The 23,343-nt window shown below is 39.5% G+C and overlaps 1 protein-coding gene across 1 annotated transcript in view; it reads right to left on the reverse strand.

Annotated features, from left to right (window-relative positions):
* Positions 1 to 23,343, reverse strand: part of COL19A1 (collagen type XIX alpha 1 chain) — a 311,359-nt gene that overhangs the window by 256,944 nt on the left and 31,072 nt on the right. Inside the window, exons 5-9 of the mRNA XM_034766226.1 lie at positions 10,484 to 10,607; positions 9,836 to 10,111; positions 5,005 to 5,085; positions 1,705 to 1,830; positions 1,123 to 1,185 (exon numbers count right to left, since the gene is read on the reverse strand). Of these exons, the coding sequence (XP_034622117.1) occupies positions 1,123 to 1,185; positions 1,705 to 1,830; positions 5,005 to 5,085; positions 9,836 to 10,111; positions 10,484 to 10,607 (670 nt within the window). The remainder of the gene's footprint in view (positions 1 to 1,122; positions 1,186 to 1,704; positions 1,831 to 5,004; positions 5,086 to 9,835; positions 10,112 to 10,483; positions 10,608 to 23,343) is intronic.

Raw genomic sequence — 23,343 nt, forward strand, 5'->3', positions numbered from 1 at the left:
TGAGCGCTATGGCATGGTGATCCAGGTGGTATGGATTACAAAGGAAAGATGACCTGCACTGGATGAGTTATTGCCAGGCAGTTACCAGATATAGTCAATGATTTTAATTTATTATCCAGTTATTGTGTAATGTTATAATTAATTAATATGTTATATTATCTGTATTTATTGTATATTAAGTAGAGTTAATTTATAGAATTATAGAAGTATAAGATTAATTAGTATTTAGAGGAATTATGTATTCGATATAAGTAACACAAGCTAAAATGCTGAGGCCTGCAAGATTTAGCTTAGCTATTTTAGGCCTTGGAGACAAGATTTAATTTTACATTTGCATTTTATAATTTAAAATTGTATCTTTCAGCTACCAATCAGAAAAAGAGGGTTGACACTTCCATGTACATGCGCAGAATGTAGGTTATAGACAAAAATCACATTATAAAAAAGGATGCCCAGAGTGGGAAAATTGAGCTTCCTATGGGAAACCTCCAGCAGGGACCATCCCCGTATTGATGATCAATCCATAAGAGGGCCGTCAGACTCTAACACCACTTAGAAGGATGTGAGTATGTATGTAGTTATAACGGATACATGATTATATTTAGGAATTGTACATGCTGTAACATTTATAACTTTGTTGGCAACTTTAATAAAACTGCTAAAAAATAGCGAACCTTGCTCTTGTATGTGTTACTTGCCTATGGTTTCATGTTTTCCTATGAGGTCTAAATCTAGAACAAACAAAAATAATTCTGTTGAGCTTGAGACTGAAGCCACCAATGCTGAACCCACAATAGCATAACTTACATTAAATAAAATAAAAGGCTACACAGATGTTACTTAAAGCACTGGTCTAGTTAAACCACATTCTGGGTCTCTTGTCTGTCTTCCTGCAGTGTCCAAAACAGTGTTGGTAAGGGGAAAAAAGCACAAGGAAAACTGAGGGACCACGGAATGGGTGCCGTTCTGTTTTATTATAATATAATTAATTTAATATTTATATTGTTATATTTTATAGATGTATAAGAGGATTTCTCAAAAAAAAAAAAAAAGCTGTATACGAAAGTAGGAAGAAACAGGAGGTAAAGCCTTGGCAGGTGTCATAAGGGATTGACATCTTACCTTTTCTCCTTTATCTCCTTTCAGACCTGGCAAACCAGCTACTCCTGGCAATCCTGCTTCACCCTGTTTAAAAATGAATTTTCAGATAACAGAAATAGGTGATATTTTTCCCTTTTCTACCACAGAAACTTTAACAATATAAATCAGTCAAGACAAATATGGCACTAACACTGGGACAATGATACAGTGCTGTTATCTGACACTAAAAAGATAAGAGTCCAGGAAATAGTGGACTCTCACATAAGCAATCTAAGTAAAATATAAATTGTGTAAGAATAGTTTTCATTTTTCATGCTGCTTCTGAAGATGATCCAACAACAGTCCATTTGTTTTGTGCATTCAAGACATTTAATCCTGTAAAGCTAACAAACATTAACTTTTAATTTAATTTACATTTCTTTTATCTTAATCTCCAAATATAAGGCTAGGTGTACCACAGAAATAAACCATTTCCGTACTTCCAAAGAAATTCAGAATTTCTACACCTGTATCAATTAAACAGCATGGTGCATTAAATAACAGTTTGAGAATCTGCAAAGCATGCAAGATAAAGGATATATGTGTAGAAGAAGACTCTCATACTTTGTTTGGAAAGCAGAGGCATAGGTCTTTAGACTCCTGCTGTGTTACTGGAAGAGCATGTATTTTGCTGACATGAACAGTCACTGGTGACGAAGAAGTAGTAATGAAACTGTCCTCCAGTGGGCACTAAAATAGAAATAATGATTATTCTGAATTGAGTCCACTGCTGGTAACTGACAAGTAAAAATCCAAACATGGTTCCTATTCAGCCTTTTTTGTCTCAGGTTACTGCACACAGCACCAGTAAAATGAAGACTATAGATGTGTGATCCTGCTGCACTGAAACCAAACCTAGGCAAATATGCCTGTTTTATAAATAAAATATAAGTCACTCTAGGTGTAATACAATGTTAGGAAATCCCTGATCTCTCCTGTCACAGTGTGAGGGTCCTAGTTTCCCTGAAAATGGAAGAGGGGAATAAAAGGCTACTGAGCCACCTGATCACCCCAGGAAATGATTAAAAGTAAGAGGGGAACTCACAGGCAAGGGGGGAGGTTGTCACTTCTGTAATGTAACTTGCTGGTTTTACCATTCAGAAACCACCCAAACTGAAGCCAATGCTCAAATGTCTGGAAACCATCTGAGCTGAGGCTACTCATCAGGTACACTGAAAGTCAGGTGAACAGAAACTGGCATATTCTAATGAAAACATAACCAGGGTCTCTGTGATCCTGCAGTCATGATATTTCACCCAGAATATATCTCTTGTGCAGAATTTTGCTTCATAATATAAGCTTTTCTTTTTTAAAAAAATGCAATTTTAGCCATTACGGTTGCTAAGAAAGGCTTATAAAATCCGAAAATATAAAATTGCTTACAATAGTTATATTTAAAGCAACTAAGTTTATGATGATTATAATAAAGTAACAATGTTTAGGCCATTCATTTTACATTTTCAGGACAGGGAGCTTTGTCATTTGTCTGTGGAATAAGATATACTAGAATTCAAAGCTTCTTTTATCTGTGTAGTTGAATTGTACTTTAAGGATGCTATAGATTCAATATGATGAGGTGGCTAAAGAAGGACCTGAAAAAGAGCTCTGTGTAGCTCAAAAGCCTGTCTCTCTCACCAACAGAAGTTGGTCCAATAAAATATATTACCTCAACCACCTTGGCTCTCTAATATCATGGGACCAACATGGCTACAATACTGCAAACATAAATTCAGTATGACCTTTTCCATACATAAACTAAATGTTTTAGTTGTGTCATCGCCTGTTTAAAATGCACTTCTGTACACAAGAAGTTAACAGAAATGCCACTCATTTTACTCAGCCCAGTAGTTTGTATATTAAGGCGAGGAAGTCTCTTTTCTCACCAGGAATAAACTACGAAATGTATGTGAACATAAAAGTGATATTTAAAATTTAAATTTCTCTTCACAATCTTGCTCCACTCTACATTTCTGACCTCACATCTGCCTACTCCTTGCTCACACACACTGTACTCTGTTGTTCTAATCTTGGCAAATTTTTCTCCCCTTTCCCTGTCTCTTTACAACTGAGATACACTAGTGGTCATCCATCCTGCGGTTTGTTTGGCTTTTTGGAGATTTAGGAGATGGATGGGAAGCCCATTTTGCCCTCTCAAATCCATGGGTATATTCTGGGGACAGCCTGACTCATTATCCATCCTGCATATGGGTTCCAAGCTCCCCTATCCATCTGATTTCCCTCCCTCTCAGCTTCTTCTTCTCTTCAAATCTGTGTTTAGTTGTGTCCCAGTGCCCATTTTGCATGCACAACTCAGGTAGAACTATTTTAAAAATATGGGCCTGGTTCAGTAAAGCACTTATTCACATGCTTAGCTTCAAGCAAATGAGTAATCCTATTGACTTCAAACCCACATAGCTTGTATCTGTCAAAACAAAGGAGGAAAAGTAACTCCACTGAATTCAATTAGAGCATAAGCTTTCGTGGACTACAGCCCACTTCTTCGGATGCATATAGAGTGGAATAAATATTGAGGAGATATATATACACACACATAAAGAGAGCATGAACAGGTGGGAGTTGCCAACTCTGAGAGGCCAATTAAGTAAGAGAAAAAAAACTTTTGAAGTGATAATCAAGCTAGCCCAGTACAGACAGTTTGATAAGAAGTGTGAGAATACTTACAAGGGGAGATAGATTCAATGTTTGTAATGGCTCAGCCATTCCCAGTCCTTATTCAATCCTGAGTTGATTGTGTCTAGTTTGCATATCAATTCCAGCTCAGCAGTCTCTCGTTGGAGTCTGTTTTTGAAGTTTTTCTGTTGTAAGATAGCCACCCGCAGGTCTGACATTGAATGACCAGACAGGCTAAAGTGTTCTCCCACTGGTTTTTGAGTATTATGATTCCTGATGTCAGATTTGTCTGTGGAATAAGATATACTAGAATTCAAAGCTTCTTTTATCTGTGTAGTTGAATTGTGAATGTGAATTTTATCTGTGTAGTTGAATAAGGACTGGGAATGGCTGAGTGTATGTGTGTATATATATATCTCCTCAATATTTATTCCACTCTATATGCATCCGAAGAAGTGGGCTGTAGTCCACGAAAGCTTATGCTCTAACAAATTTGTTAGTCTCTAAGGTGCCACAAGTACTCCTGTTCTTTTTGCGGATACAGACTAACACGGCTGCTACTCTGAAAACTGAATTCAATGAATATGGCACCTTATCTTTACTATGTGCATATCCAAAAAATGCAAAGTACATCAAAGATAAAAATATAGTTGTCAGGTTCAGGACATTCAGTTGTTTATTTTCTTTATTTCTATTTTCCTTATAGTAGTAAAATGAAAGTATGTTAACAAAAGTTCTGTCCCCATTCCTTCCCCCACTCCATATAGGTTTGTAATGCCCCTTCCACAAGCCTCACTGTCTACACATGATGGAATCATAAGTAAAGCTGATAATCGAGTACAAAAAAGTCTCTCTTTTCTCTGGAACCACACATTCCTTTAGCTCAGTGGAGAGATCTACATTCTAATCACTACCTGTGACTTCCTCAACTATTAATTAGTATGGATAACTGTATCTAGAGAGTGGGGCATGGCAGCCTCCAGTGGTCTTCATTGGGACGGTGTCCCTTATATTCCTCTTTCACTGAAGTGCTGCTCTGCCAATGCTATCCTGTTTCAACTACTCACTTAGCAAGAGCTCTTCTGGAAAATGTATCCCATTTTCAGGAAAGAACAATTTAATGTTGCAATGCTTCTTGTTTACGCTCTTTAAATAAAATAAGGTGAAAGTTTTGTCATAAAAGATGATTAATACATTTTTAGTTTTATATTTACATTTTTACAAATAACCTACCATGCCCTCAGATATTTCACAACAGGTCTCTTGAGCTGCAAATTTTGGGTTACAATAAATTATTATGCGGCGAAGTTCAATCTGTTAAAAATGTAAAAAAAGAGTGGGGATTTATATCAACAGTAAAAAAGGAATATATTTAGGCACTAGGAGAAACTATGTAATTTTCTAAACTTACTATTATAATTGGTCATTCTGAAAATATCACATTTGACTTAAATATGTAAGAAACAGACAAATTCAGAACTTAATAAAAAAATCACATGAATATGATGGACCAAATTCTTTTCTCAGCTACTGCAGTGTAAATCCTATAATGGGACCCAGTTATCTTCATGGAAGCTGTAATCCTCTGCATCGCTCTTGCTATCTGTCCTGAGTTTTAAACACTCAATGAAGTGTATTCTCAATGTCACACAACCCTGGAGTGAGCACCTCTAGCAATCCACTGGAACCAGAGTATGATCTATCACTTTGGATAGGCCTTTGCCTGGCCCTTTCCATTAATGTCATTTGAAGAGCAGGAATCAAGTCTTTTATTCTGGTTACTTTAGGATGGATTGTCAGAGAGAAGGTAGCCCCAGGAAGCTGATTATAGTTAGCTGATTATAGTCCTGGCAGAAGTTAGCGCAGTGACCTACCTACTCTAGCTTAAATTGCTTGCGTAAGGTACTTTGTATCAGAGGAGAATTGGCATAGCACAGCTCTGCTCCCCCACAACCCCTCCTCAATCCTGCCCTGGCCACAGCACACCTCCTCTCTCCCCCAAAACACCATATACACTGGGGAGTATCAAGAGTGCTTGGTGGTGCAGGAACCATCTCCATGGCCTTTAACCAGCTTTATGCCAATGGAGTTCCCCTACACAAGGGGAATTCCCTGCTGGCAAAGTCCACTGAAAATTTGGGTCTTTTATTATGTGTTAATGGCTGGGCTGTATTTAGGATTTAAGGACAGGTCCTGAGGTGGGCGGAGACATTATACATTTTAAATAAATATGGGCTTCAACCTGCAAGATGCTAAGTACTCTGGCCTTGATCATAGAATCTGTTTGGATAGAAATTCCGTGCGTGAATAATAAGAGTATAGCCGTAGGAATATATTATCAACCTCCTAACCATGATGGTGATGGTGTTTTTGAAATGCTGATGGAGATTAGACAGGCTACTAAAACCAATAATCATGGGGAACTTCAACTATCCCCATATTGACTGGGTACATGTTACCTCAGGACAGGAGGCAGAGATAAAATTTCTGGACACCATATAGTGCTTCTCGGAGCAGCTGGTCCCAGAACCCACAAAGGGAGAGGCAATCTTTGATTCAATCCTAAGTGGAGCACAGGATCTGATGCAAGAGGGGAATATAGATGAACAGCTCAGTAATGGCGACCATAATGTAATTAAATGCAACTTCCTTGTAGGAAGAAAACTATTAAAGAAACACACCACAGTAGCATGTAACTTCAAAAAGGGGAACTTCACAAAAATGAGGAAGCTAGTTAAATGGAAATTAAAAGTCACAGGCATTTCACTTTCATAAGCTGCATGGAAACTAAAAACACCATAATACAGACTCAAACTAAAAGTATATCCCAAATGAAAAAAAGCAGCAAAGAGGACTAAAAAATGCCTCTTTGGTTAAACAACAAAGTAAAGAGGTAGTCAAAAGTAAAAAGAAATCCTTCAAAATTGGAAGTCAAATCCTACTGAGGAAAATAGAAAGGAGCATAAACTCTGGCAAGTCAAATGTAAAAGTATAATTAGGCAGGCCAAAAAGAATTTGAAGAGCAACTAGCGGGGAAAAAAATGTTGCTGTTTAGTTTTTGTGTAGCAGGAAGCCTGCCAAACAACCAGTGGGGCCATAGGATGATGCAAGTGCTGAAGGAGCACTCAGTGAAGACAAGGCTGTTGTGGAGAAGCCAAATTAATTCTTTGTGTTGGTCTTCACTGCAGAGGATGTGAGGGAGTTTTCCACACCCAAGCCATTCTTTTTAGATGACAAATCTAAGGAACTGTCCCAGATTTAGGGGTCAATAAAGCTGGTTTTGGAATAAACTAATAAATTAAACAGTGATAAGTCATCCGGACCAGATGGTATGCACCCAAGAGTTCAGAAGGAACTTAACTATAAATTGCAGTTATTATTTGTGGTATATAATATATCGCTTAAATCAGCCTGTGCACAACTGTGATCCAATTGATATAGTGTACTTGGACTTTCAGAAAGCCTTTGGGTACGTCCATACTTACTTCCTGGTCCGGATGTAAGCGATCGATCTTCTGGGATCGATCCTGGAAGTGCTTGCCGTCGACGCCGGTACTCCAGCTCAGCGAGAGGAGTACGCGGCATCGACAGGGGAGCCTGCCTGCCGCGTCTGGACCCGCGGTAAGTTCGGACTAAGGTACTTCGAATTCAGCTACGTTATTAACGTAGCTGAATTTGCGTACCTTAGTCCGAAGTGGGGGGTTAGTGTGGACCAGGCCTTTGACAAGGTCCCACATCAACTGCTCTTAAGCAAACTAAGCAGTCATGGAATAAGAGGGGAAGTCCTCTCATGAATCAGTAAATGGTTTAAAGATAGGAAACAAAGGTTATGAATAAGTCGTCATTTTGCACAGTGGAGAAAGGTAAATAGTGGAGTCCCCAAGGGATCTGTCCTGGGACCAGTGCTGTTCAACATATTCATAAATGATGTGGAAAAAGGGATAAATAGTGAGATGGCAAACATTGCAGACAATACAAAATTACTCAAGATAGTTAAGTTCAAAGCTGACAGCAAAGAATCACAAAGGGATCTCATAAAACTGAGTGACTTGGCAATAAAATGGCAGATGAAATTCAATGCTGATAAATGCGAAGTAACGCACATTGGAAAACAGAATCCCAACTATATATAGAAAATGATGGTATCTCAATTAGTTGTTATGACTCAAGAAAGAAATCTTGTGGATAGTTCTCTGAAAACATCTGCTCAGTGTGCAGCAGCAGTCAAAAAAAAGCTAACAGAATGTTAGGAACTATTAGGAAAGGGATAGATAATAAAAAAATACAATAATTCCACTATATAAATCCATGGTACACCCACATCTTGAATATTACTTGCACTTTTCATTGCCTCATCTCAAAAAAAGATATATTAGAATTGGAAAAGCACATAGAAGGGCAACAAAAAATATTAGGGGGATGGAACAGCTTCCATAAAAGGAGAGATTAAAAAGACTGAGACTGTTCATCTTAGACAAGAGATGACTAAGGAGGAATATGGTAGAGAAGTCTATAAAATCATGAATTGTGTGGAGAAAGTGAATAAGGAAGTGTTATTTACCCCTTCACATAATACACGAATTGGATCACCTAATGAAATTAATAGGCAGCAGGTTTAAACAAACAAAAGGAAGTACCGGTACTTCTCACATCGCTTAGTCAACCTATGGAACTCATTGCCAGGGAATGTTGTGAAGGCTCAAAGTATAACTGGGCTCAGAAACGAATTAGATAAGTTCATGAAGGACAGGTCCATCAAGAGCTATTAGCCAAGATGGTCAGGGAAGCAAGCCCATGATCTGGGTGTCCATAAACCTCTGACTGGCTTCATCCAGAAGCCAGGACAGGATGAAAGGGGATGAATCACTCGATAATTTGCCCTGTTCTGTTCATTCCCTCTGATGAATCTGGCAACAACCACTGCTGAAAGACAGGATACTGTGCTAGATGAACCATTTGTCTGACCAGTATGGCCATTCTGATGTTTTTACCATCCGGTAACACTCTTAAGGACTTGTTTAACTTTAAGTATATGAGTAGTTCCACTGAAGAAAAGCATGTGCTTAAGTGTGTGGCCCGATCAGAATCGGAGTATTCAGCACTGTGCAAGATCAAGCTCTGCAATAATGCTAGGTTATGCTAATAATATAAAATAAAGTAAAACAGTTAACATGAATAATAATGTGCTGAGTATAGAATGCAGTTGGAAATGTTCATGTCATCACTCTAACCCCCACACAGCAGGCTTAAAACCTCATAGGCAGATGTGTACTAAATATTAAAACTAACTAACATTTCTCACAACTACAAATTACTTCCTCCGAGTTTTTGCACAAGGAAGTATAAGAGGGAAAATCTCTGGAATAGAACATAGATTATAATATGTAAGGGTTGCTTTGGTGACTCAGATAGCAGATAAATAAAGGCCCCATTATCACTGGATAGGGAAATTCTGTTGCCTTGGCACTGCAGCAGAGTTCTTACTACACCATTTTATTTAAAGATAATAATAATAAATCTTATGATGTTCCCCTGACTGTAATTGCATGAATCATACTGTTTTTAGACTCATACATCTACCATGTTTGGGTAGGTGAGGATTTATCATTCCCATGAAAATACTTGGAGTTGGTAAACATGTTATACATTCTTTCCCTTTCGATGACAAATTAAATAATATGAAAATTGAAAACAAAACCATTACTATAAAATGAGCCCTAAATGGTACAGTAGTAATAAGTCAAAATGACTTATTGGATAGATAAAGAAACGTAAATAATATTGAAAACAGGAGCCCTCTGTAGTCCTTATTCAGACAATAATGCCCATTTAGAACAATGGAGAGTTTTGCCTGAATAGAGATTGCAGGAGCTGATACTTTGTTTAGAAGAGAATAACTAAAAATTCGACCAGTGGACTGGAGTAAAACACCCAACGGGTATTAATTTTTTTGCATTTTGTTTTGTTTTCATCTTTCTTTAGTATGCTGTTACAAGTATGTTTAAAACATGATTTGCATATTAGCCTATTTTGCTTTAAAAATCATCTCACTGGTACAACTCACATCTACAGGCTTGTCATCTGCAGCTCGAGCAGCAATGAAAGTCCTTCCTTGAAAGTCAATGGAGTCCTTTAGATCAGTCTGCCATCTCTCAATTAAGTTACAATCCACATAGAGGGAAACGATCCTTGACTGTATACTAACGGCAAGCTTATGCCACTGCCGATCAAAGAGAGGATAAATTTCCCGATTTTTAAAGGTGTGGTGTAGCACGTTTCCCGGAGCGGATTTGGCTATATATTCCACAACTTTTTTTGAACCATCAACTATGACAGACACCTGGGGAAAAAAACAATTTAGTATAAGTCAGAATTACAAGCAAACATGTTCTGTACATAAACCAGGAAGAAAAATAAGTGAGCAACCTAATAGCCTAGATTAGGCAGGAATCATGAAATATTCTTTCATGTAACTTTTTCAGTGTCCATCCATCCTACATTTCAACACACCTAGTACCATTCCAGTATTACTGGAGAAATTTTACTGAACTTCTGTATTTCTGTATTTGAATAATGACCACCAAGCTATTTTGAACAGCAGATTTGTCTTATGTAAATTAGATCTGAATCCAGAGGCGAAAGACCCACTAACCTATATCTATCCTCCTCCAACAAAAAAGAAAACTATGTGAAAAATAAAATATATTCTTACCTGTGGGGTGTCAGACTGATTTAAAATTTGCCATATATGCCACCGTTCCTTTCTGGTGTTTCGTCTCACACGGAATGTGGCTATTAAAGAATATTCTTCAGGAAGCCCATTTGGAAATACTTGCCTATGGGTGCAGGGGGAAAGAAAAGATTCTTTTTATTCTGATATATGAAAGGAAGGTGGGGGAAGGGAACTAAGGATAAAGCAGACATACGTTCAACACACAGTATCAAATCATGACTTCATTTACACTCATGAAACCCTACTGAGGTCAAAGGTTGCAATAACTAAGCCTTTGAATTTTGAAACTGAAAGATACTATGCTGCAAACACAATTGATTTTCCAGCACTGAAGAAATGTTTTGAACAGGTGAGACAGATGTAAACAACAGATACATATATAACAAAACTGCACTGACATCTTGTAGTATGCTATTCTATGTTTCATTACTCAGGGAACAATATTTGTCTAATGAAAAAAATACATGGTGTCCACCTGGATTTACAGCTCATCCAGAAACAGACACTCCCCTCATCAGAATGTGTGAACCCTGATAATTTGATAAAGCAGAAAAATGTCCCCTTTCGCCCTCCCAATGACCATTCAATGTAAATGGTTTAATTTTGTATCACTGTAGATGTTAATACAATTACATACTCATTTACAGCTTTTGTAATCCCAAAGATGTCAATATGACCTCCGAATCTAATAGAAAAACAAGAGACAACCTCCAACATTAATGAATATTGCATTATAATTTATTTATCTGCAGATCGGGTAGGAAAATAAATTAATATATACATAAAACACTTTACCTCTTACCACTTGAGGAAAAGTACATAGAAGTTTTGCCATCAATTCATAAAGTCACTTATTCTGGGACAAGAACAAGAATGCCTAAATATTTCAGAGTTTGCAGTGCAGCAATTACACATGTAAATGCTCAATGAAATCCTGCAAGGTTCGTCTTAAAAGTGAGTGATTTAGATAAACAAATAGCTCCATAGAGAAATTAAAGATTCAGTGAATGATCTGTGAGGAGTCTTAAGGATGATCATATAAGAGTCTAAAGAGGTATTTGTTTTGAGAAAAGCAATGGGAGCAGGTGGAAGATCAAGATAAGATGTGAAAGCATATAGTGTGATCCACTTGTGATATTCTGCAGTCTGTTTTAGATTAAGCATTTATGTGGGTTCTGAGATGTGAAGGGTTTTTTTATGTTATCGATTACTGGTTGTTTTGTTGTTGGGGGGGGGCAGGGGGGAGGCCTTACAGCCCTGCAGATCAGGACTTTTGCTCTTGTTTTTGTAGTTTTTATGGACTGATTTTAATAATCTGCCTGGCTACCGATAGTCTTTGCACAGGTATCTTTTTGCCTTTTTATGTGAAATAGATAAACAATTTTTAAAAAATAGGGCTTTTTCAGGTCTTGATTCTGAAGTGAGATTTAAAAAGTACAATAATGTATTGCTTTGCGTGCTTATTGTAGCCTTCACTCATGAAGGTAGTTATGCTGGAATACTCTTGTTTTCCCAAAGGTGAATTAGGGAAGGAACAGATCAAGAGAAAGGGGCATAGTTTCTAAAAAGTTTGGGATTCTGAACCTACATATCAATTATTTGCATGTTCCCATTCAGAAAGAAGTGAATTGGTACCCCAGGTCATGAGAGCAAGATTTTTCATGTACTTGCAAGTCTAAACAATACACAAGAGCCTCCTTAGATGAGCAGTACATTATTTTTAAGAGGCAGGACCAGTCCTGTTTTACAGTGAAATGTAACCTTAAGAAAGTACAGTTCAGTGATTCTCTCAGTTGGCCCCATTAAGCACCAAGGACACTTGTGATGCTGCCTAAATTAACAACATTTAATTGTCTTTTGAAATTTTGAAAGTTTACCTCAGATATACTATAAAGGAGAGTTGTGATTGTCCGTGCAGTGTGCATCACACAAAAAAAAAAAAAAAAAACAAAAAAAACACAACACACATCCCTCTTTCCTCACTGTTTATCAAATAGTTTGGGAAACAGAATAAAAGTTCAGATGTAATGGGCTTATTCTTGCTTCCCTTGTCACTGAGCTGAAAAAGTGACAATGGAAGAGAGCATTTCAGAGTAAACTAAAAAAAGCACACAGACTCAAATTAATTCCTAGTGTAACTCCATTGATTTAAATGGAGTTAGACCAGGGATTAATTTATCCCAGAATCTATTAATTATGCTCATTTTCTGGTAATGCTGGAAATGTTGAAGAATTTCAAATTTATAAATGGGATTCACACTAGAAGGATCAGACACACAACGGACTGGTGAGTCAATAGCCCTAAATAAATGAAGTAGTTGATTCACTGATTTATCACATTTAAAAACCAAAAGCAACAACTACTACTCTCTCTTCATGCTCTTCACTTCTTTGGAAAAGAGACCAGTGTAAAACTATACTCTACAGTTATCCCAATTGCATTATGCTAGCATAGCTACTGTATTCCAAAGACCTAATTTAACAAAAGGCACGTAGAAGGCATGCGTTTAGTCTCTGAGGGAAAGAAGAATGTCAACAGCACAAGTAAATGAACATTCCCTGGTGACCAATTAATGGAAAATAATTAATGGATGCCTTACAAGATGTGCTTCCTATTCAATGGTGAATTCCATAATGTAGGCATCTAGGGAATGGAGCCCTGGAAAATTGGCATCCTCAAGAATGACTGGGTTTTGCTTATGTTCTATTGCTTGAATGGCTCTAACTATACATAATAGAATAAAAGCAGCTAACCGGTTTAAAGAGTGCCTAGACAGAACTGATTAGTAAAAGTGTTATACTAAGACAAAAAGATTGAAATTATATAATCTTTGATCAGAACCAAAATTAGGGTGTATTATGGAGAGATGTGTTCTAATACACAAAAGAGCTCATAGAAAGACACATACCCTAAATCAGAGAACACCATAATGTTAATATGGGAAAAACAAAAATTCTAATTTAGAATCTTACAGAACATTAGATCTGGAATTTAGAATCTCTTTGAAAGCTTAATATAGTGTTCAATTTAGGCGCTCCTATCAGTGTGAGCATGTAAAAGGAATTGCCCATGACAATACAATGAGCTATCCATTATTTGCAATAGTAAAGGAAGTACACAGCACTGCACATTAGTGAAAAAGAGGCAAGTTACACCAAGATTAATGTAGCACTACACTGTGCCTTACATAGTGCAGTGATGATGGCATGATGCAGTATCACCCAATATGTGAGCAGCGCAAAGAAAGAAAGTGTGGCCAGAGGAAAAAAAGACAGTCTCAGATGAAAAAAAGTCTGCACTCTACACTCCCTGAACCGCACAAAGGTATAAAACCTATTTCGAACTATAACATAGGTTGCAGTATCAGCCATGTGTCTCCAGCCTGCTCACAAACTCCTAGAGTTTCCTCCCTGTGACATCAGAGTGCTGTAGGGTATGCCAAAGAACACACATTCACATACACAAGAACATACAAATGGCTGTATGAGGTCAGACCAATGGTCCATCTAGCCCAGCATCATGTCTTCTAATAGTGGCCAGTGCCAGACGCTTCAGAGGGAATGAACAGCATAGGGCAATTTTGCACGATCCACTCCCTGGTGTCCAAATCCAGCTTCTGGAAGTTGGGGACTTAGAGACATCCAGAACATGGGGTTATATTCCTGACCATCTTGGCTAGTAGCCACAGATGGACCTATCCTCCATGAACTTTTCTAATTCTTTTTTGAACCCAGTTATACTTTTTGCTTCACAAAATCCCCTGGCAATGAGTTCCACAGGTTGACTATGTGATTTGTGAACAAGTACTTCCTTTTGTTTTAACCTGCTTCCTATTAATTCAATTGGGTGACCCCTAGTCCTTGTGTTATGTGAAGGAGTAAATATCATCTCCCTATTTACTATCTCCACATAGTCCCCCGCCCTGCCGTCTCTTTTCTAAGTTGAACAGTCCCAATCTTTTTAATCTGTTCTCATATGGAAACTGTTCCATCCCCCTAGTCATTTTTGTTGCCCCTTTCTGTACCTTTTCCAATTCTAATACATCTATTTTGAGATGGGGCAACCAGAACTAAATGAAGTATTCAAGAAGTGGGCATACCATGCACTTATATAGTGGCAATATGATTTTTCTGTTTTATCTATCCCTTTCCTAATAGTTCCTAATATTCTGTTAGCTCTTGTGATTGCTGATGCACATTGAGCAACTGTTTTCAGAGAACTGTCCACAGTGACTCCAGGATCTCTTTCTTGAGCAGATACAGCTAAATTTAGACTGTCATTTTGTATGTATAGTTAGGATTATTTTTTCAAATGTGTATTACTTTGCACTTCTCAACACTGAATTTCATCTGCCGTTGTGTTTCCCAGTCATCCAGTTCAGGGATATCCCTTTGCAACTCTTTCCAGTCAGCTTTGGACTTAACTGTCTCAAGTAATTTTGTATGGCATCATCTGCAAATTTTGCCACCTCACTGTTCACCCGTTTTGCCGATAATTTATCAGTATGTTAAACAGCATAGCTCCCAGTACAGATCTTTGGGGGACCTTGCTTTACTGACCTGACCATTTATCCCACCCTTTGTTTTCTGATCCATTAGAGGACTTCCCTCTTATCCCATGACTGCTTAGTTTGCTTAACGGCCTTTGGTGAGCAACTCTGATGAGTGTACCTGGCCTTTGTGGATCTCTAAAATAGGCCCCAAGGTCTTACTACACCCAGCCCCAGGAAAGGAACAGTGAAGATGGGTTCTCCAGGCCTACCTAGTGAGATCTCACAGAAGCAGCCAATCAGAGCCCATTAGGCTCAGATAAAAGGCACTGCAGGGATTTAGCAGGTCAGTTCTTGGCTGGGACCAGAGGGGTAAGAAGGGTGAGGGATAACCAGAGTTTGTTTCTGGCTGTATTTGCTTAAACTGGGTTTGCAGGGAGAGAGTGGACCTAAGAATCTTAACCATGAGTTAAGGGTGAAGCTAAAAGGGGCCAGGTAGGAGGAGGCCCAGGGAAGATGCAGCAACGAATTAAAATCGACCAGTGCATAGCTGCTGTATATAGGGTCTCTAGGTTGGAACCCGGAGTAGTGGGCAGGCACATGTTTCCCTACCAGCCTTAGTAGCACTAGCCCCAAGGAGGAGACAGGGCTTATGTGGGAGCCTGAACAAAGGCTTGAATTTAAAGGGCCCAGAGCCAGGGCTGAAGACCCCAGTAAGGGCAATGGGACTGTTCATTTATTGGACACTTTACTATCCTGGAAGGGATTCATTTGGACTTTGTCGGAAGGCCAAGCCACACAAGATCCACCAAGATCAGCTAGCAGCCTGCAGGTGGTGTCAGGGGTGAAAAGAGGACTGCAGTACCACCCCCAGCGGCTAGGAGGAGCTCAAAAGGTGACATCCTTACAAGGACCTTGTCAAAGGCTTTAGGAAAGTCCAAGTATGCTATGTTGACTGGATCACCCTTGTCCACAGGCTTGTGTACACCCTCAATGAATTGTAATAGATTTGTAAAGGGAAATCATGCCTTACCAAAGCCATGTCGTCTCTTTTCTAACATATTTTGTGTATGTATCTGATAATTCTGTTTTTTTTAAACTATAGTTTCAACCATTTGCCTGGTACTGAAGTTAGGCTTACCTGCCTGCAATTGCCAAGATCACCTCTGGAGCCCTTTTTAAAAAAGGACAATAACCATGAACATGCAATCATAGCACCTCTGGACAACAACAGTTTGTGCAATCAATTTCTGCCTTTAACTCTATTTGCAGGAAGTTTTTGTCATGGCCTTTTGCAGCAGTTCAATAACCATTGCTATGCTTTTTAAGGAGCTGGGAGCAATGAGTGTCTCCACCAACTCTTGGCTACATATTATGCCTTTTACACATTTTTTTTTTTTTGCATGAACCTTATACTGGAGCACACTGGGATGTGGGATGATGAAGTATAAGTTTGGGGGTTTTCAAAATATGAGTTCTGAAAGTGTCTGAAACTCAAATCTCTTGGGTTTTTTAATCTCTACTGTGCTTGAAGAGAGAAGTGTGAATGAATTAAAGTGTGTAATCATTATGCTATAGCCAGTATTCAGGGCTATTTTTGTGAAGCAGAAGTAAGAGTTACCCATATCAAATTTAGTAAGGCAATCTTTTATTTACCTTTTGGTTTTTGCTTTAAAAAGCACTGATGGACAAGAAGCTGCTATTTTTAAATCTTACGAACTCTAATTCTTCCACAGTGAATGAGAGTGTGTTAGAGTTTATGATGAACTTCCGTATTTACAAGTATCAATGGAGCCTCTGACTTGCTGAATATCTTCCAGGAAGAGAAAGATGATCTGAGTTACATTTCCTGAGAGTGAAGTGAGAGATGCTTGGAGTTTATGTCAAGACATTTCTTTTCCAGCTGACATATCCCATCAGCTGTCATGTTACAAATAATTTGGTGACCAGAGCTCAGAGTCAGCTTTAACTGCTTTCCTATGGTGGTGGATGAGGTATTTAACATTGACTGAGACTCTGAAGTCTTACTCTTTTCTCTGTGTGTGTGTGTGTGTGTGTATATCTATATCTATATATATCTATATCTATCTCCTTATTATATGTTCCATTCTATGCATCCGATGAAGTAGGCTATAGCCCATGAACGCTTATGCTCAAATAAATTTGTTAGTCTCGAAGGTGCCACAAGTTCTCCTGTTCTTTTTGCGAATACAGACTAACGGTTGCTACTCTGAAGCCTACCCTTTTTGTGTTTGCTGAGGGGATTCAAACTGAGACTCACTGTTAATGAGAAAAAGGTCAGATGACCAAAGCTAATAATCTCACTTGCTCTTATTGCCAATGCTTGCACATTAGCCATAACATTTACTAGGTAGAAAAAAGTTTAGACAAAAAAGGAGATATCTGAAGCATAACTGAGTAGTATAAACAAAAAAAGAGGATAGCAACTAATAGGAGCCATCTACCAGCCTGTGCCTAGGGTGGGTACTTTGAATGCTTATTAAAATAAAAGTTAAGATCAGCTGTCTGTTACCTGAAATAATTTTCCCTAATCCATCTTCCTCAAATCACATTATGATTAATTGTGTGGTTTCATGTTGCATTAGGCATCAAGTTGCATCATATAATGTCATATGAAAACAACTTAGGGGAAACTATTTATGTAATTTAAGAATCATTAATGACATGGACAGGGAATGGTTACAACCAGTTCAGATAAATGAACCAACTAAAAACTTTGCCCAAAATTCAGTCTGAACACTGAAATGAAAATTCATTTAAAGTTTGAAAAACATTGAGTTAACTTTAAAAAAAAATGTTTTGTACACTTTTCTACTTCTCGGTTTTCCCTTACTGTAAAGTCTTACACCATTATAGATGGGATTGGCAGCATTACCTATTATTAAGGTTGAACTTCGAGTACGGAGCCTGTATCTCCTGTGCTGTCAATGATTCCCTGTCTAGCAGGCAGGCAGAATAGAGGAGGAAATAGTCTGACTCAAATGACAAAGGGAAAAGCCAAACCTAGTGTGTTGCAAAGGATGGCTGGAGGAACAGATCTGGAAAAGAGCCTGGGTGGTGGAGACTGGGACTAGAGGCTAGCAGGGAGTGAAGACTGAGACTGAAGAATGACAGGGAGGCACAGAGTGGGACTGTGAGCCAGGGGGTGGAGATGGGGACTGTCTAAACAGCGGACTGGGAAAGGAGGGTGTGTGCAGAGGAGGGGAAACAGATCTGATCAGGAACCAGGGTGTGGATGGGCAAAGAGGCTAGGACAAGGAGCAGGGAAGGTGAGGACACTGCGCTTGGATGAGAAATTCATGGAAGAACACTAGAATTGGGAGCTAGCAGGGAGATGGGCGACTGGAGGCCAGGAAGGACTAGAAAGACTGGTTATAAATGGAGAGAACTGGGACTGACTGGGCAAGGAGACTGGGAACAAGGAGCTGGGGATAGGGAAGGGCTAAGAATAGCTGGGTAAGGAGATTGTGAGTTTAGGGATGGGGAAGAAAGAAGGATTGGCAGAGGGAGTCCGGAGGGATGAGACTAGAATTTAATGGACGAAGATTGGGACTGATAAGTGAGAAGAACAGAACAATGGGAGGAGCGCAGTGATGATGTAGAGACAGGACTGGGGCAGTGACAGGTTGAGGGGGGAATGGGCAGAAGAGTGTGCTCACTAGAACACCCTTCCTTCCAAAGCCTGGAATGGAATTTAAGATTCCTAAGTCTCATCGTTCTTCTCCTATCAACAAATATCTATGAAACCTGCTGGCAAAGTGTTCCATTCTGTCTTAGAGCGGATCCACACAGAAGATAATCTACTACTACAATCAGTTACTCCATTAGCTCAAGTCTCTGCAGTGGATCATAAAGGTTCCAACCCTGCTGATGAGCTATGTGAGTCAATGTCACATGACAGAAATACTGTCTTTTCAGTTTGCTTTTTTAAAACTGAGAAAATTACACACAAGAACTATGTTAAAAAATGTTAACTTTGCAAAGTCAAGCACTCCAAAGTTAGGAAATGCCAGAATTAAGGTTGCCTGTGGAGCCAGAATTCAGTGCCCTTGTGTGTATGTATTATGAAACAGTTGGCACTTTCTAATCCTACACAGATAATGAATAGATATGTAAAGTGGGTTGAGGAGTGTGGATGAGGTAGACTGCACTCTCCAATACATTCTGGTATGGTGCATACAGAAGATAAATCTCTGGCTTGCATACAGGATTGTAATATATTGTAGTCTCTGGTCCATAATGGAAAAGTGGATGAAAAAAAGATGTCTCACACATGGTGAAGGAGAAGATCTCTGATGTAAATGTGGAGGTGACTGAAATACAAGGGCAAAAATGAGGTTAGTGTTGCAACCTAAACTGCAAATTTCCTGAGTTTCTACCATTTAGGACTTTTAAGTTATTTTCTATTTACCCTGTTTTAACTAATATATTCTCAACCGTAATTGTTCATTTAAGTTTTTGGTCTAGGAATTTCTTTAGCTTTTATTAAAGAAGAAAAACTTCCCTTTGCTACATAATTTAAAAAAAAAAGTCTAAAATAATTTTTGCTTGTAACTTCAGTGAAGCTTTCACAAACTCTATAGGCCAAGCTATGCTGTTGGCGTATATAATTTCAGAGAAGCCTCACATGTGGTTCTCAGATGATTTACAGCATTGAATCCTGCATGGCAGAATGATATACAAGAAATAACAGGCGCTATGAGCTTTGCTGGCTTAAACTTTGAAAATTGTAACCCAACTGAGCCCTGTGTCTTATATTTTGCTAAAATTCTACATGGCATCTGAGTAGCCCACGAAAGCTTATGCCTAAATAAATTTGTTAGTCTCTAAGGTGCCACAAAGACTCCTCGTTGTTTTTGCTGATACAGACTAACACGGCTACCCCTCTGGTACATAGCCCATGAGGCTCACAGAGCTTATAAACTCTTCTAGCACAGTTCTAATGGAGCTGAAATTTCAGGCACAACTCAGGGTTTAAAATAGGCTTTTAAAAAAAAACACGTGATTCAGAACTCTGGCCTCCCAGCAGACACCACTTAAGAGGCCATGTGACTCTCTCTCTCTAATACCCAAATTATTTAAAATAAAGGAATGGGCAGGTAAAACTTATAACCCCGTCTCATTAGACGATCGAGAATTGCTCCCCCAGAGAACATGAAAAAGAAACATCAAGGTCATTTCAACCATGTTCCATTCCTGCCTCCCCCACCCTCGTAAGCATCTATGTATATACATAATAAAGGCAGGCCTCGCTCAATAAACATGTCCAACAACCATATCCACTCTGTGACCTGGGGTACTGGGCCACTGTTGGCCCCTGCTGGAGGCCCCACAGTCCTACTACACCCCGCCCCAAGAAGAGAGCAGTGAAAGTGGCTCCTCCAGGCCTGTCTAGAGAGGTCTCATGGAAGTAGCCAAACAGAGTGCAATAGGTTCAAATAAAAGAGCTGAGGATCAGTGCAGGTCAGTTCCTGGCTGGAACCAGAAGGCTAAGGAAGGGTGGAGCTCAAGGGATAATCAGAGTTTGGTTCTGGCTGCAGATGCTTAAGTTGGGGGAGAGAAGCCCTGAGAAATTTAACCCTGGGATAAGGGATGAAAATAAAGGGGCCAGGTGGGCAGAGGCCCAGGGAAGCAAGTAGCAGCAACAAATTTAAGTGAGCAGTATGTGGATTCTGTTTATAGTGTCCCTGGGTTGGAACCTGGAGTAGTGGGTGGTCCTGGGGTCTCCCACTAGTGAGGTGGTGTAAACCCCGAGGCTCAAGAGAAGGGCTAAATGTAAAGGCCCAGAGCAGGAGCTTAAAACCCTGGTGAGGGTAGATAGACAGTTCTGTTGGACTCTTTGATACCCTGGAAGGGGTTCATTTTGACTGTGTGACCAGGCTAATGGCCGAGCCACTGAAGACCCACTGAGCAAGATCAACAACCTTCAGGGGGTGCCAAGAGTGGGAAAAGGACTGCAGTACACAGGCATGGCAGGAGCTGCTCAAAAGGTGAGTGCCTCCCATTACACTCCCCCTCCCTTAAAGAAGTTAACTATTTTAGTTTAAAACAATTTTAACAAAAACAAACCCGATTTTAAAAAATTTGAATGTTTAACTAAATTCAAAAATTTATATGCTTGTTTTGTTAAAATATATGTTTGCTGTTGAAGAAAAAAATCCAGAATATATAATGTTGTTGTTTTAGTTAAATAAAACAATTTAAATGTCTGTCTGGTGATATTCTCCTCCTAATTCAGCATGGCAAGAAAATCCTCCAAATATTAATGCTTAACCTGTTGAATTGGAGATAGTTCACCTCCCAATGACTTCATAAATATCTGCTTCAAAAGATGACCTGTGAGCCATCCAAGAAAGCTAGAGCCTGCCTGGATCCCTCAGTAAGGGGAGGAGTGCGCCAGCCCCTAGATCATGGGTTGATTGAGGCAGAGAAGAACCGTCTAGAGTACCACAATAACAACAAGGAGTCTGGTGGCACCTTAAAAACTAACAGATGCATCCGCAGAAATGAGGTTTTTACCCACGAAAGCTTATGCCCAAATAAATCTGTTAGTCTTTAAGGTGCCACCAGACTCCTTGTTGTTTTGTAGATACAGACTAACACGGCTACTCCCTGATACTAGAGCACCACAGGCACACCCATGATGAAATGTCTGCCAGCTGAGCCCATGTGAGCTGAATGTTTGGTTTTAGACACACTGCTGCTGGACTTCAGGAAAGGACCTTGTTCAGAAGGAGAAGGACTCTGGTGATCTGACTGGACAGCTAGGAGACACTGGTGGCTGGAGTAGGCCAAAGGACAGAGGAAGAAACTGAGACAAGCGTAACATAACAGACAGCCCGGAGGGTGGCATGTTGGGATAGCAGCTTTGCTATACTTCTCTTGCCCCCTAGCAGGGAAGTGAAGATTCCACCAGTCAGGAAGTACAGCAGCATCCATTTTGTGATAACTCGGAAAAGACCCAGTTGATATCATGCTGTTGCTGGGAGGTGGAGGAGGAGGAGGCAGCTCACAGGATTGATGTATTAAGCACAATGGCATGAAGTTAGGAAGAATTGTTTTCTACCCATTCTCTTCAAGCAGCCAATGGGATGGACATCCAGCTGTAGCCCCTTTCTCTTGCCTCCATCACAAGGAACACATCTTATTAGGCAGAACTATTTGGAAATAGTAGCTCAGACACCAGATCAGGTATTGCCAGCCTATTCCATTGGCACTGATAGAGAAGGAGCTGAAACCAAGAGCAGTCATCCAAAGAATGCACAAGGGATGAAGATGCCAGCAGAATAAACTGACATGAGGAGCTTTGGCAGCTGTGGAAGGGGAGCCATGAAGAAACCATGACTTTTCTAAAAGTTGTAATGACTAATCCATGAATTTAAAAGTCTGGTGTTCCGTTTACAATTGAAGGCAAATTAAATAAAGTGCTCTACAACTTGTAAAACTGTTTAAAAAAACAAACAGTCTCCTGCGATAGCTCTCAATGAGAATTAATGACTAAAACAAGTTTAAACATTTTCCACTGAGGCATTTGAATTGTGTGGGCAGGGGGAGGAATTTCAAGAGTGAAAACCCCCATATTCAGACCTGTCTGAATCAGCAGCCAAAGAAAGAATAGCTTAACACCGTAAGGATCAATTAGATGAATTAGAAGAAATTTGGTACCCATTTTTGGGTACCTTTTGGATAAATGGTGCTTCAAAGTAAGCTACACCTTCATGCTGGAAGTGGCGCTCAGCACATCCCTCAGCCCACGCCGCTTCCAGTAGCTCTCATTGGCCTGGAGCAGTGAACTACGGCCACTGGGAGCCGCGACCATCCGAATCTGCGGACGCGGCCGGTAAACAAACCAGCCCAGCCCGCCCGGGACTTTCCCTGCACAAGCAGCGGAACAAGTTTGGGAACCAGTGCTCTACTACTTTCCCCTTCCCTCCTCTCCCTATTCATATACATTTTCTCTTATTTTATTACTGTAACCCCCACTCTAATGTCTTGTGTCTGTCATATTATCTGGTCTTGCAGCTGTGATGAGTTGTAAAACTGCATAATTCTACTGGAGATCCTATGAAGGATGTGATATTTGGAAATCATATACAAGCTGGAAATCGTTCACTTTTTTGTACCTTTCATTATTTGTTTCTTCATGAAAATGAAAAAAAGTACACCTCTACCCCGATATAATGCGACCCGATATAACACGAATTCGGATATAACACAGTAAAGCAGCACTCCGGCGGGGCGGGGCTCTGCGCTCCAGCAGATCAAAGCAAGTTCGATATAACGCAGTTTCACCTATAACGTGGTAAGATTTTTTAGTTCCCGAGGACA

Source organism: Trachemys scripta, chromosome 3 (assembly GCF_013100865.1).
Source record: "Trachemys scripta elegans isolate TJP31775 chromosome 3, CAS_Tse_1.0, whole genome shotgun sequence".
NCBI classification, from domain to species: Eukaryota; Metazoa; Chordata; order Testudines; family Emydidae; genus Trachemys; species Trachemys scripta.